The sequence below is a fragment of the Cyanistes caeruleus genome, chromosome Z, assembly GCF_971803275.1.
Source record: "Cyanistes caeruleus chromosome Z, bCyaCae1.hap1.1, whole genome shotgun sequence".
NCBI classification, from domain to species: Eukaryota; Metazoa; Chordata; class Aves; order Passeriformes; family Paridae; genus Cyanistes; species Cyanistes caeruleus.
Window position 1 is genome coordinate 8,052,319 of NC_141732.1, and position 13,870 is coordinate 8,066,188.

Genomic DNA, 13,870 nt, shown 5'->3' on the forward strand with positions numbered 1-13,870 from the left:
CCGCTGCTGCACCCTGGTCGTGGGTAGAGTGAAGGGAACTGGGAGCCACAGGTAAGAATATCCAGTGCCAGTGAAAATAAAAAGTTGGATTTTTCACATTTAACACCCCGAACTTCCAGGTTACATCACTTCCTGTTACTTCCTGTAAAATAGCAGCATTCTCTGCTTATGGTAACTAAGAAGATAAATGTTCTGGTGTTTGTGAAGGACTCTTGGTGTAAGAATGAACAAACACTGTGTCTGTAGGGGTTGTATTCTAGGAGTTTCTAATGTTTTGGAGGTTACTACTGAGTACTGTCCACATCATGTGAAGACACTGAATATTAAAATTAAAAAAAAACAACAAACCATCAACCAAACAACTCCAAAACTAATCAGAATGGTTACACAAATGAGAGTAAACTCCTGTTGGTCAGCTGTGCCACTACTGATGATTCAAACAGAAATATTAATGGAATCGTGTGCGCTCGGTGCAAATGACAATAACGTATGAGGGATGAACACTTGCAAGCAAAATACTGAAAGATTTCTAAATTACTGCTCAATACTGCTTTTACAGATTTATGTCAGTTGTATTTTACCATTATTTTATGATTAACTTTTTTTATCTACTGTAAGTTACTTTTACCTTCAGAATAAAGTAGTTGAATGGCAGTAGGGTTTTTTGTGCTTGAGTATTGTTTTGTAGAACAGCACTTCAAAAATGTGCTTGTGCCAATGAATATTTTAATGATTTCTCTTATTTATGTTTCTAAGCTCCAGCAGGTATATCACATCCTGCACTAAATGATTATTTCAGCAAATGAAACCAAGTTTTATTAACTTGATCTAAATCCCTAAATTTCTGAAGTAAAGCTAGAAAAAAGTAATGCTACATTACTTTGACTGACTTAGCAAAATCTACTTCCATTTTATATTTATGCAAATAATTGTGCATCTACAACTGAGGAAAAGAAAAAGGCTTTTTGTGCCTCTACACAACAAACACACCAAAATTCAGTTATGACAAAACACTGCTGGAAATTCCTGTCACAATCTTAATCAATACTACTGATATAATGTAAATTACAGTCAACAGTTTTGACTAGAAACACAAAACACAACCTCCCAGTCAAAGTCACAGGAATGAAAATGAGGTTTATTAATTCCCAGAAAAACATCTGGTTTGCATAGCAGAGATTGCTTCTTTACATAAAAGGATTATTGGCAAATGAACATGATCCTTTCAGCTGTACACATTCCTCATGTTCAACAGGAGCTTTAATAAATTATCCCCAGAAACTGACTGCATCCAAGCTTGACTTAATGTTGTGCATATTTTCTCGACGTTGTTTGGTGTAAATATTTGCCTCCCCTTTTTGCAGACGTTGCTTCAGAGCAGACTTTTGCTGCTTGGTCAGTTGACGCTTTATCTTCTGTTTCACCAGCTCCTACAAACAAACACACAATTTGTCATCAAAAGTTCTTTAAATCATTTAGTAGTAGGACATGACATGACCGCAGAATTTTTTCAGGACCAACATGAACATTCATGATTCATGATGTTCACCTTGACTGCAGAAATGAACAGTTGTTTCCTTGTAAGAAAATCATAAAACAGTTCAGCTGAGTGAAAAAGGAGATTCTCTGCTATGGCCAAGGTCTGCATGGAGTGCTGTGTGTGTGCTACACCCTCAAGACTCACAGCACCTAAAGGGCTATGGGGTTGTGTGCTTTTGTCTTCTGATAGTCTTCATTATAATAAATAGCATTTTAAATATGTTTCATTTTAAAATTAAACTTCAAGTGTGTTCCTTACTGAGATGCTAAAGGACCCACACCTCTCAGTGCAGAACACAGGCCTTACACAAACATGTAAAAGCTGTTAATATTGCAAAGCATTTAATGTCTGGCAGTAATTATTTGGTTTATGCTGATTTTTTTTAGCACCCTGATAATTCTGAAGTTTAGATTACAAAAATATGACTGATTCTAATGGAAAACAACAACTATGTAACACAAGTGTGGCTAACAGAGATAGGGAATTAGTGATTTACAATTCCTCTGCGAGTTTTCCTGTTCCATCAAACTGGAGTAGTTCTATGAAATTCCATCTGTTATTTGCACCTGTGGCTCATTCTGAGCTCTGGTCTCCATTGTGATGGCACTATCTGCCCACAACAAAAACAAAGCCACGATTTTGTAAACTGTGGCATGATCCCACCTCAAGCTGCCACAATGATGTCAAGTGCACACCTGCATATTTTTTCTTAAGAAAAAAAGAGAAATCAAATTATTTTCATCTATTTCATCACAGTGGAATCATGTCTTGCTGGAAACCTGCTACAATAAATTCTGCAAGGCAGATACCATTATGCCATATAATCTAATGTAAATTCACCAAATTCTATTTCTGAACTGCAGCACTTGGTAGAAAGACTCACCAGTCTTTCCCTCATCACAGCCTACATGTGTTCCAGAATTCCTGATGCCAAGTAGACATATCACCTACTGCCTGCTCTGGGGTTGAAGAAAAGCGCATTAAATTCTGCTGAAAATGTCCTGATTTATGTAATTCAGAAGGTCAAATTCAAATGGTCAAAGAGATCGCTGTTTAAGGTGAGTTCACAGAAATCTTTTGGAAAAGACTGTGAAGAAATCTCTAAGGAGAGAGGTAAGAAAAGAAAACCTAAACCTAGACTCGAGTATACATGTTCAAAATAAAAAAATATTAATTGTGGCTAGCAACAGAAATTAATGAACTGATGCTGTTAGTGCATTAACACATTATATATTAGTTATTAGGTAAATGAGGGTTTTTAGTGTTGACAAGGAGCTTCAGTGAGGGACTAAAAAGAAAAATATGAAGGAGAGTGCTGGAAATCTGTCCTGTAAACAGCTACAGCAGTATCAGTCCTATTTTTCTGTGGGAATGGAAATGCAAACTGAAGAGGTAACTGTTTTTAAAGATGCCAGAGAACAATTTCAGAAACAGGTGCTAACCGCTACCTGCAATTTAACATGGTCTGAGTGTAAATTAGATACAGTGTAACAAACAGTGTTTACCGGAGGAATGGTTGAACAGCTCCCAACACTTCTGTCTGATGTGATGCTCTTAGTCCTTGTTCTGCGCCCAGCAATGGGAACAACACACTCTTCACTACTGAAAGACATAAATCAATGTATTATTCCACTAGCAAGACAAACACACCTTTGCCTTTATGAGCACTCTGAGTCTTCACTTTCTGGGCTACAACTTGAAAACTCACAACAGAACGTGCAAGTTTTAAACATTAACACTGCTTGTTCAAGACAGACTTTGTGAAAGCAAGAATTTGTTGCACAACAGCCATGAGACTTATGCTCATATAGAGCACAAGAAGAGAAACCTCAGGGCACTAAAACACTTCAAATTCTGCACAACATTTTGACATTTAACTGAAAAGCAGAAGAAAATGAGGAGGAATATTATCTCTGTATCCACATACATGGTGGGCTGGCAAACTCAAGAAACAGTTTCACATACAAAGGGTTAGTCTGAAGGCAAGCAGGAATATTTCTAAGTGTGTCAGGAAAGGAATTAAAAGCCAGAACAACGTAAAAATTATGTAAATTATATTTGCATAAAACACTTCAAGGAGCTTGTTCTTGATAACTTCAGTGGAGAGAGCAGCAGAACATTTGGCTTTGACATAAAGTATCTGAATTATAAACTTACTCATTAAAGTTACTTAGAAGTAGTATTTTAACTACTTCATTATCAGTATTAGCTGAAATGAAGAAAAAGGGGAAAAAATCCACCACAGAAAAATAGGTTGGCCTTCGAAGTGCAAGACCAGCTTTCTCATTAGATACTACAACAGAGCTGGACAACCAATAGGAAGGGTATTTACTGCTATATTTTCAAAATAAATTGAATTTTTAGTCTTCAATTTAAACAAGAAGAGCAGTCCCTCTTGAGCTACTTGACACATCTACATTTCTGGGGCAAGGAAAGGACCACACTCCTAGATAGCAAATGTGAATCTTTACCTGTAATGATGGAATTCATCATTTAAAGCTGATGAGTTGAACAGCTCAGGGCACTCATCCTCATTCTCCTTGCCCTCACAGCACCCTCCCTGACCTTCCAGTTCAGCTGCATTTTCAGTTAATCTTTTGCCCTTAAAAGAAGTATTTGCAGAACTCTCTGCGTCTTCACTGGACTTCCAAGGCACAGCTGGCCCTTCATCTTCTTCCAAGGCTGAACTCAACTCTGCCATATTCAGTCTTTGTGTATTCTCACTGATTTCAGCTGCATCAGCCTCTTCCTCACTGCTGCTAACAGTGTTGTCAAAGGCTCTGCTTTCAGAGAAATCACCCACTTCACATGTGAAGTTTTCACTGTTTTCTTCATTTTTGCTGAAGGAGTTGAGCTCCTTCTCAGCATCCTCTGCAAGTTCTAACATCTCTGTATTGTCATCCTCATAAGAACCTGTGTGGTAAAGCAGTTCACCATCTTCCTGCATCTCCTTTGCATAGCCACTGGCAGCAATCTCTTTATCAAGAGAACACTCTCTCCTGTGAAAAAGGTATGTTTTCTTTTAATATGCTAAATTTAATAAGTCAAGTTACCAATATCCTACATTTTGAGCTTAAAATGCTAACGAAGCTAGACTAAAATTACCCACACTGTTAACAAAAAAGATATACTCTGTTGAAACGTACAAAATACATGATGGTGCTGAGATTTAGGTGAAATACTAAATTAGAATGTAATCCAAGAGAAGAAAACTCCTCCAGAAGATGATTCATTCTCCATAACCTGCATTTATGGGGTTTTTTTCTTTTCAGGAAATTGTTTTACTTTAGCAGGAATAACATTTGGATTTAAGTTCAAATTATACTCAAGCAAATAGAATAATAAAGGATCTGACATACAAAGGCTGGATAAAGCGTGGAACTCCTTAGGAAAAGTGCTCAGGATGAAATAAAACCATTTTCATTGCACAGTTTTGATCTTAAAATGAGTGAAAAATTAGTTTACTTTTCAGAGGTAGCAAAAGACTTTAGGAAGAAAAGTTTAAATGTAGTAATACCTGAGGAGGCACTTACCCTATTTACAAGCATTTTAAAAATAGATTTAAAATGGAAACCCAAATTAATCCTCAAATAAATTAATCAGGTTGATTTGAATCACTGTTAAAATTTCCTGGACATTCACCAGTTGGATCAAGCTCTTCCTTGGTTGCAAGACAAAGAAGGCAGCTGAGGATTTTAAAGCACATCTGAAAACCTCTTACAGTAACTTTGAAGAAAACACAACAGAAATGAGAAAAATGCAACTTTAAATTGCATATCTGGGCCTATTTTTTTTTCATTCTCCCACAGGCATCTCTCACAGGAATCTACTTTTCTCACAAAACCAACACTAGTGCCGTAAGTAGAACTCAAATTCATCTGGTCATTTCTACCTGATGTCTTTGAAGGTTGGGAAGAGCTCACTCTCATAGTTGAAGCGTTTCTTGAAGAACTCCTTAATACAGTTAACATCTCTGTTAAAATACCTGTAAAAAATACAGAATTGTACAAACAAAAAAAACAGTGAAGTCTACTGCCATGAGAAGCATTTACCCTACATGGTTTTATTTGTAAATTATTTCTATTAGTGATCTCAAGCCAAAAGGCTAGGAAGAGAAACTGGATACAGCTCATTTCTGTATTACCAGATAGTATTATTATCTCTGAGAAGCAATTAATCACATATTTATTCTGCAGAGACACTGCTAGTCACTCTTCATTTGGAACATTACTTGTGCTGCATCACAACAATGGCAGAGAAAGATCCAGGAAAAGACTTATGGAAACAAGTCATGGTTGACTGTTTGCTGTCATCAGCATTTGTCAGATTCACATGGAAAACACCTTAGGATCTAAACCTACCATTCAGCATTTGCATGTGATGTTGACATCATCTGAGGGAAATCAATCAAAGTGGCATGGTCGTTGTTATCCAAGATGAGATTAAACTCATTGAAATCCCCATGGATCAGACCATGATTGGCAAGTTTTACAATCAGGTCCATTAATTCACTGTAGACCGCAGCAGGATCTTCCATCTGGTGCACCTGGCACCTGAAAAGTTCAGTAAAATATTCTGAACCTTGAAAGACTTAATTTAAAAATACAGATAAAGTATACAAAAAACATCATACAGATAAAGTATACAAAATGCCAGAGTAATTCAAATTAAAAGGGTCCTCAGGTCTCTGGTCCAGCATCCTTCTAAAAGCTGAGTCAAATCTGAGACCAGACCAGACTGCTCAGGTCTCTGTCTAGTTGGGACAGAAAACTGGGAATGGAGATGGTCAGAAACCTTCCCTGTGCCACTGCCTCTCTGTCCTCAAGAGGAGAAAATACCTCATTATACCCAGGCTAAACCTCATCTAAACTCACACTGATTGTCTCCCATTGAGCACTGCTGTCATAACGGATTATGCAAATAACAGACGAGCAAACTTTTGTGTTTCTCCTGTTTTAGGTAATCATTTCGTGTCATAGGAGCTAAATCTTTTTACACTGAAATTCAAACGGCCCATGACACTTTCTTTTACAAAATCAGATTTTCTAGATTATGTTAGGAAAAGAAGAAAAAGTAAACTGCAATCCACTGCAGATCACCACAAGGAACTTGAAGTGTTCTGTTTACACAATGGATGTGGAATTATTTAACAAATGAGGGTGGGAACACAGAACCCAATGAAGTCTTTTCCACATTATTCTTCAACTGTTTTACTTTCGAATTAATTCCCTTTTGATTAAACTTAACATCTTGAATTCTATACAAGAGAATGGACTGGTTTGTTCTGTAACTGGACACTTTGAGTCTGTGGATTAGACCTGGGTTATTGTATGAAAGAGAAAGGCCTTTTGCATTCAAAACCAAACCAACCCTTCACCTACAAATCTTAATAATATTTGATGTTTCTAGAAGTTGAAAACTCAAGAAAAATAATCTTTCTCAAAGGTGCAAAAACAGATTTTACATGGTAGTCTGTGTAAACAGTGCAGAAGTGAGTTACAAACTCACCTGAATTAACAGAGCAAGGATCACAAACTGGAGCTCAGAACATGAGGGATATTAATACTCTGTACACAAAGTAGCATAGAGAACATGCAATTTCCATGTAGAAAACAAGAGGAAACCCTAGCCCTGTTACTTTTCCTGAAGTTGTCAGAGTCTCTGTAACAGAGAATTCAAGCTTCAATACTTACAGAGGATATCCATCAACAAGTTCCATAACAACTGCATGCCTGTTGTAGTCTATGGGCTTTGGAACCGGAAATTCTCTGTCATGCAAAGCCTGGAATGAGACAACAAATTGAAAAATTGAAATGAAATAGTTAAGGAAACATTATATTATATTGAAAAACCCACACCTAAGATAAGCAGTACATAGCACTGTGATAGCACTGTGATATATTGCCCAAATCACATGCTAAAGAAGGAAAACAGCCTCACAGCCATGGGAACTTTCACTGCAAAGACAATAAAATTCTGAAGTTTAGATAAGTGCACTGCCTACAGTTTAATTATCATGCATCTGGAAGAAAACCACAACAGACTGAAGAAATGACAGAACCTTTTCTGGTACATTAACCTGTGGAATCAGTAGCAGATAACTGGAAATTGGGTGTTTGGCATTAGAAAAGAATTCCATGCGAAGATGTTGCCAATACACTCCTGCCTGATCAGTCAATCTAAGCTCAGTTGCTGTACACACAAGTTAATTCTTAAATAGTAATAATCAGTGTTATACCACACTTAAGATTAAACAAAAGTAGGTCATAATATTTTGAAGCTCCCCTATTTGCCTTCTCTAGCACAAATTCACTGGATTCACATAACATTTTTCTGCATGCAGTCTTTATTTACACATTCTGTTGTTACCAGTGAATTTCTCTAAGAGTCCTAAGTTAAAGCAACATAAATACCATTTTTGTTACTTAAGAATTACTGCTTTTCAGCACTCAATTAAACCTCCCCCAACCCTCTGCTCTAAATGATGGTGCTTGCTCTTTCCCTCTCTGTGGAGGCCACTGACACAATCCATCATAGTTCTTTTTTACAAGAATAATAAAATTGTATTTCATGTATATATTACTCTTGAATAGCACAAAAGGAAAAAGGAAAACTAGGTGTTTATTATTAATTAGTTTTCAGATATCATCTCTCATGGCTATATGGTATCTGTGTTTTTTAAAGCAGGGAAAAATACCCCACAGAATTCCAGAGTAGCAGTATATGCCTGGGAATGAAATCTTTTCTCACAGTGCAGAACTAAGTGTGTATTTTGGATCAAACCACCAGTTTTGCTCTGAAAGACTTCCCTCAACAGCACAGCAACAAGTGAAAGCTTGGTAAAATAAAAAATAGGCTAATTTTAAGAAATGACAGCTGTTTCCCATGACAGCTGCTTCTTAGTTTATGCAATGAATTTGAAGAAAAACCTGCAGAGCTGATGATATATAGATTATATATTCATAAATAATATCATTAATTTGAAATTCTCTCATGACACCTGAATCTATCCTATGTATACTTTAAGACCATTTCAGGAGAGAAAAAAATGAAGCATAAATCCTATCAGCACTGCGAACACAACAAGATCAAAAGGCAGCCTGAGAGGCATCGTCCAGCCTGTCTCACCATTGCTGGCACTGTGTGAGGGCCACCCACCTTCATATAGGCAAACTCCTTCATTGCTGCTATCCGGGACAAGTACAGCCAGGACATTTTGTGCCTGTGCTTGTGGTAGTCACGTTTGTTTTTCAGGTTTCGGAAGGAGGTTCTCCCCAGCCTGTGTAATTTCAGCGCAAACTGTTGCTCCTCTTCATTGGCAACAATATAAATATCTAGAAAATACGTAACAGCACAGATATAAGAAATGAATGGTATCTAACAAGCCAGCTGAAAAAGTGCAGTGAAAGTTTGTTACCTCACTCCTCCCCCTTTCTGACCAGCAAGTTCTAGCAAAGGCAGATGATTATATATCAGAGGTTTTGAACATAAAGAAATTGCTGTTAAAGAGTTCATGGTACTCCTATCAAATAAATGCTGATGGGATCTGAAGTATCTTTCAGTGTTCTGTGGTCTTAACCACATTCTGGAAGAGCTTCTCCTTCCTGATGAACTCAAGGGACCAGACTCTTAATTTAAAGAGTTAACAAATGCCCTAAACTAAATTTCTAGTGTTTGCCCCAAATAATCCCCTTCTCCCATTACAGAAGTCACATTCTGTGTCAAACTACATGAACATAAGAGGAACCAAGATAGTGTTCTGATAGTTTTGAGCCTATTTTATTTTACTACCTTATTTCTAAGTGGGATGAAAAAGATAAAGTTATCTTTTTGTTAAATGGTTTCAAACTCTTCACAAAGCACAATACAAGCAGCACCTGCCTGCAAAGTAACTTTTTAAATAATGAACTAAGAAACAGACAAATGGGCAAAATGCAATTACACCATTGTGAGAAAATACTCAATTGTAGCCAGGAGCCTCACAGAGCGTTTGAACATGCTATGTTCAAATACATCTTGATATCTGACAGATTAACTGATCTGCCTATCCAGAGGAAAACTCCCCTAGCTTCTAGCAAAATATTCGCAATATCACAGATGTGTTTGCTTCAAAAAAATTATTTAAAAGGCTATTTTAGTTTACCTGATTCTTTGCCAACACCCATCTGGTTTCCCACAGAACTGATGACTTGTCGGGAAGAGAGAGTTTTCAGAGCCAGGTAATCATATCCTGCATTAGTTAACCGATAACCCTGGACAGCTGGGTAAAAATAAAATACATTTCACTCCTTTTTATGCATACATCCCATTTAGATTTGATTAATTTAGATTTAAAATAAATCTCAATATAGTGTTGCTTCTTCCATGAAGTACACAACACCCCTAATATTTCACCCCTTGGCTCTTACCAGCCCAAAGTGACTGAATGGTGAAGATGTTTATATTGGTTTGGAGCAACCCTCGATCCTCTAAAGAACTGGGACAAAAGGGAGAGGTATTTCCCATAGATATCCCCACTGTGTTTGCAGGGCCAGATACCAAGAAAAAGGCTGAAGAGAATGGGAAAAGGCCTGCACAACTTCTCATATGGCAGATAATAAATACTGCTTTAGAAGCTGTTCCTGAGGCAGCAAAATGTCCAAGGACTGCGCAGTCCGTTCCAGAACTGGAGAATATCACTCATTTAGGTTGATTCCTACACATACTGGAACATTGCTTCAAGTGATGATTTTTTTTACCTTATTCTGAGTGAAAAAGAAAGTTAACTGTTCATCTTTTTTCTGCCTGTCAGTTCTTAAGGTAGAAGCAGACACAGCATTTGGTGCTGTACAAACCCACATTTCCAGGCTGAGTCCAAGAGAAGGCAAAGCAAACACTGGGCACTCCTACATCCTGACCTGTTGGGCAGCTACCACTGTGAGGCATTGGGGACAGGATAAGAAAGGGTGTTTAACACAAAATTCAAACTCACTTTTAGTTCGTTCATAAGCCACAAGTTTATGCTTTGCCAGCTCTCTCAGAATTTTATTACAGCCACCATGTTTAAGGCTGGCAATGGAAGCAATTAAGCTGGAAGGAACTATTTCATGGTTCTTCATGCCCATTTCCACCTAAAAGAGTAATGAAAAACAGATTTGTCAGTCCTGTGTTCAACAATGAAATATCAGATTCTGCTCAAGCATAAAATCCCTTTGCAAACAGGCAATTTTTAAAGACTACAGATTTTAAGACTTGACTTCTACATTTTAAAAGACCTTTCCGTTTGTATCATTGGTCCTTGGCAGCTTATGTACAACCCACCCTGAGAATTTCTTCAGTGCCAGTCACGACATAAGCGGCTAATTAGACTTCAGTCCCAGTCAAGGGGAGCAGAGACAGCAGAGACGCTGGGGATGCTGCCTCACCGTGATGGGTCTGCGACCACCCGGGCACCCCCAGGGACTCTTCTTGGCATCTCCAGAGAACCCCCGAGAACTCACTGCCCCTCCCGATTCCCCCCAGCCCAGCGGCCGAAGGAAATGCCGGCCCGAACCGGGCCCTCCCCAGAAGCGGCCAGCGCGGAGCCCCAGGGGAGGCAGCGGCACCACAGGCGGGTCCCTCCCGCCGCCGGCTGCGACAGCGCCCGGCCCGGCCCCGCTGCCCGTGGCCGCTCACCGCTGTCAGCACCCTGAAGTGCTCCCGGGACAGGTACCGCAGCATCACCACGTTCAGCTTCCCCATGGCCGCGCTGGCAGAGGAGCAAGAACAGGAAAAGGAGGAAAAAGATCAGGAAAAGGACGAGGAGAGCAACGAGGAGGATGAAGAGAAGGAGCTCGGCCCACACATGCGCAGCGTTCCCTTGGTAGGTCCTGGCAGCTGCGTGCGCTGCCGCGCTCCGCCGGGTCCCGCTGCGCTTCGCCCGTCACCGGGCCGGGAACCGGAATCGAAACGCAGAGAAACTCTACTCCGAGCTCGGAGGGACCCTCTTCCTTCCCTCTCTGCCATGGGGGAATTGTTTACGACGTCCATGCAGCTGCCAGGACCCGTCCCCTGAGGAGGCTTTCCCGCCTGTCACGTGATGCTGTGGGAGCGTGAGGAGCGGCCAAGAGCGGCGGGTCAGTCCGGCTGGGATAGAGCTCTCTTCTCCGAGGGATAACCCGGTGTTGCCAACCCATTTAAACACAAATCCAGACGTTTTGGCAAGCTAAGTAGATAAAAACTCTTTCGTCTTTATTTATACTTCATGGCGGATATTGGAGAAAGTGAAGAACGTTCACGTTCCACCACTTGGACTTGCTTGTAAAAGCAAGTTCTGAATGCCAAAATGTCAACACTTGTTGCAGTTTCCTTCACATTAACACACTACATCCTCGCCTGGCATATTTCTCTCCCATTTTTTTTTTCCTTCTTTTTCCCCACTGTCTGTTGTATGTAAGAAAATAAGAAGACAAGATAATTTTCATTTCCCTCAGCCAGCCATCTGTCTGTTCACCTATCTTGAACAGAGAAAAAAAAGACCAAACAAAACCAATCCAAAGAACAGAATACAGCCACATCAGGTGCACACCTTGTGAACAAAGACCCATATTTTTTATCTGTGATCTCTGACTCTTACATTGTAGCCTATATATTACTATACCATATAGTATATATAATATAGTGTATTGTAGACGATGTACTACTATACGTTACCTTGTAGATTATATATTTGCTTATTAAATTTCCATCCTTTATTGTGGTTTGTAAATCTTAGGGACTCTATAATGGTTACAGATTACAGGCAAAGTTAATTTTACCTCTCTGTCTTTGATTTTATCTGCCTGCCAATGCCATGGTCAGTATTTCACATGAGCCCATTTCATGGACACACAGCAGGAAATAGGTTGAACTGTATCCTTCAATGTACTTTGATTTTGGCCCAGTTCCTCAGCAAGCTGACACAAAACAAGCATTCACCTTTTTCAGGCACACCTAGTAGCAAATGAAGACCATTGTTTCCTATCTTTTATTGTTCGTTTGTTCTTTTTAAGAACCTTTGGCTTTCCTGCATTGTTCTGATTCTAGACCTGTGAACTGAAAAGATCCTGTCACTGTTCCTGGAACAGATTTTGCTACCTGGTCAGCAGGGGAAGAAAGAAGAGAAACTTCCAGCTTCAGGAGACAGGGAAATGAAGATGTGAGGCTTGGTGTCCTTTTCCAGCTTTCCACTATGAATTTATTACCTTTGTCTATATTTTCCTTTATAATCTAACTGTCTGAAGAACCAGGTAGTAAATTCTGTGTTCCTGATATTTCACTATTCCATTTTTGCCAAAAGAAGTGTGAAGAGTCCCAAAGAATACACAGTTGTGTAGATATTAATTATTCTACAGAGATCTGTCTTTTTCTAAGAGTGTGAAATCTCCAGGAAGAGGAGATCTAATCATTGCAGTCAGCCTTACTGACAGCATTCTAGAAATAGAAAATGCTAAGTGAAATACCTACCTTGTTCTCTTTCAGAATTTCATGAACATTTGTTTTGCTTTGTGTGACTGTACCAAAACCCAACAAAATAAACAAAAAAACCCAAAACAAAAGGGAAAAAAAAAACCCCACACAACAAAAAAAAAGAAAATAATTAAAACCAAACTCCACCACTTCATACCAAAGACAGCACTTTGATTTAAAATTTCTGACTTGGCCTGGAACAGGCCAACATTATGTGAATGCTGAGTGGTAAAAGCAGACAGCTGATTTCCAGAGAAAATAATTGAATGGTTACTTTTTCCTTAAAATAGAAACTGTCCGGATGCTTAAGGAGGATGTACCCAATCTGATCCACAATTCAGGGATGTAAAGTTGTAAAGTCTGGTGGCATGTTCCACAAATTCATGGATTAGTTAGGCTACACTATACTGCAATTAAGCAGTGTTCTGATGTTTCTAAGTGAAAGTAAATATAAGTAAAAACAGAAATAAAACTCAACTGAATTGTGTGTTATAAAACCTGTCAAGCTTCATACTCTGGAAAGAAAACATGAATTTTAACTATGTTGAGTGTTTCATTCCATGAGAGCTCTTGTTGACATACAGTGAGATATGAAACAGGTCAATTCAACAAATTTTCATGTTTTGGGGTTATTTTTTTCCTTTTGAGAAAGGGAAGTTGAAAAATCACACCATCCTGAAGGCTAACACAGGTAACCCAGATTAATCCTCACATCAGTCCTGTTAGCAGCTCCTTCGGTAGTTTTAACAGCCAGATCTGGGCCAGCTAGGAGCAGAATGAAGAAATCCAGCCAGGCAGACAGCTACAGTGCCATCCATCAGTCTGGGAAAAAGTATTCCAGAGCTTGGCATCTGTGTTCCAATG

At 39.0% G+C, this 13,870-nt stretch overlaps 1 protein-coding gene across 2 annotated transcripts; it reads right to left on the minus strand.

Moving 5' to 3' along the window:
- Nucleotides 1-1,117: 1,117 nt before the first annotated feature.
- RIOK2 (RIO kinase 2) lies at nt 1,118-11,571 on the minus strand. 2 transcript variants are annotated; one of them, XM_023944883.2, is made up of 10 exons: nt 11,195-11,571; nt 10,512-10,650; nt 9,684-9,800; nt 8,699-8,874; nt 7,234-7,322; nt 5,902-6,093; nt 5,433-5,525; nt 4,012-4,539; nt 3,046-3,142; nt 1,118-1,430 (listed from the first exon to the last, which is right to left on the minus strand). In XM_023944883.2, exons 1-10 carry the CDS (start codon nt 11,258-11,260, stop codon nt 1,269-1,271), a joined length of 1,659 nt encoding a protein of 552 aa, XP_023800651.1. In that variant the 5' UTR covers nt 11,261-11,571; the 3' UTR covers nt 1,118-1,268. The 2 variants fall into 2 exon arrangements, with proteins under 2 accessions (XP_023800651.1, XP_086723280.1); XM_086867154.1 differs by having other exon boundaries at nt 3,046-3,139; nt 11,195-11,548.
- Nucleotides 11,572-13,870: the final 2,299 nt, after the last annotated feature.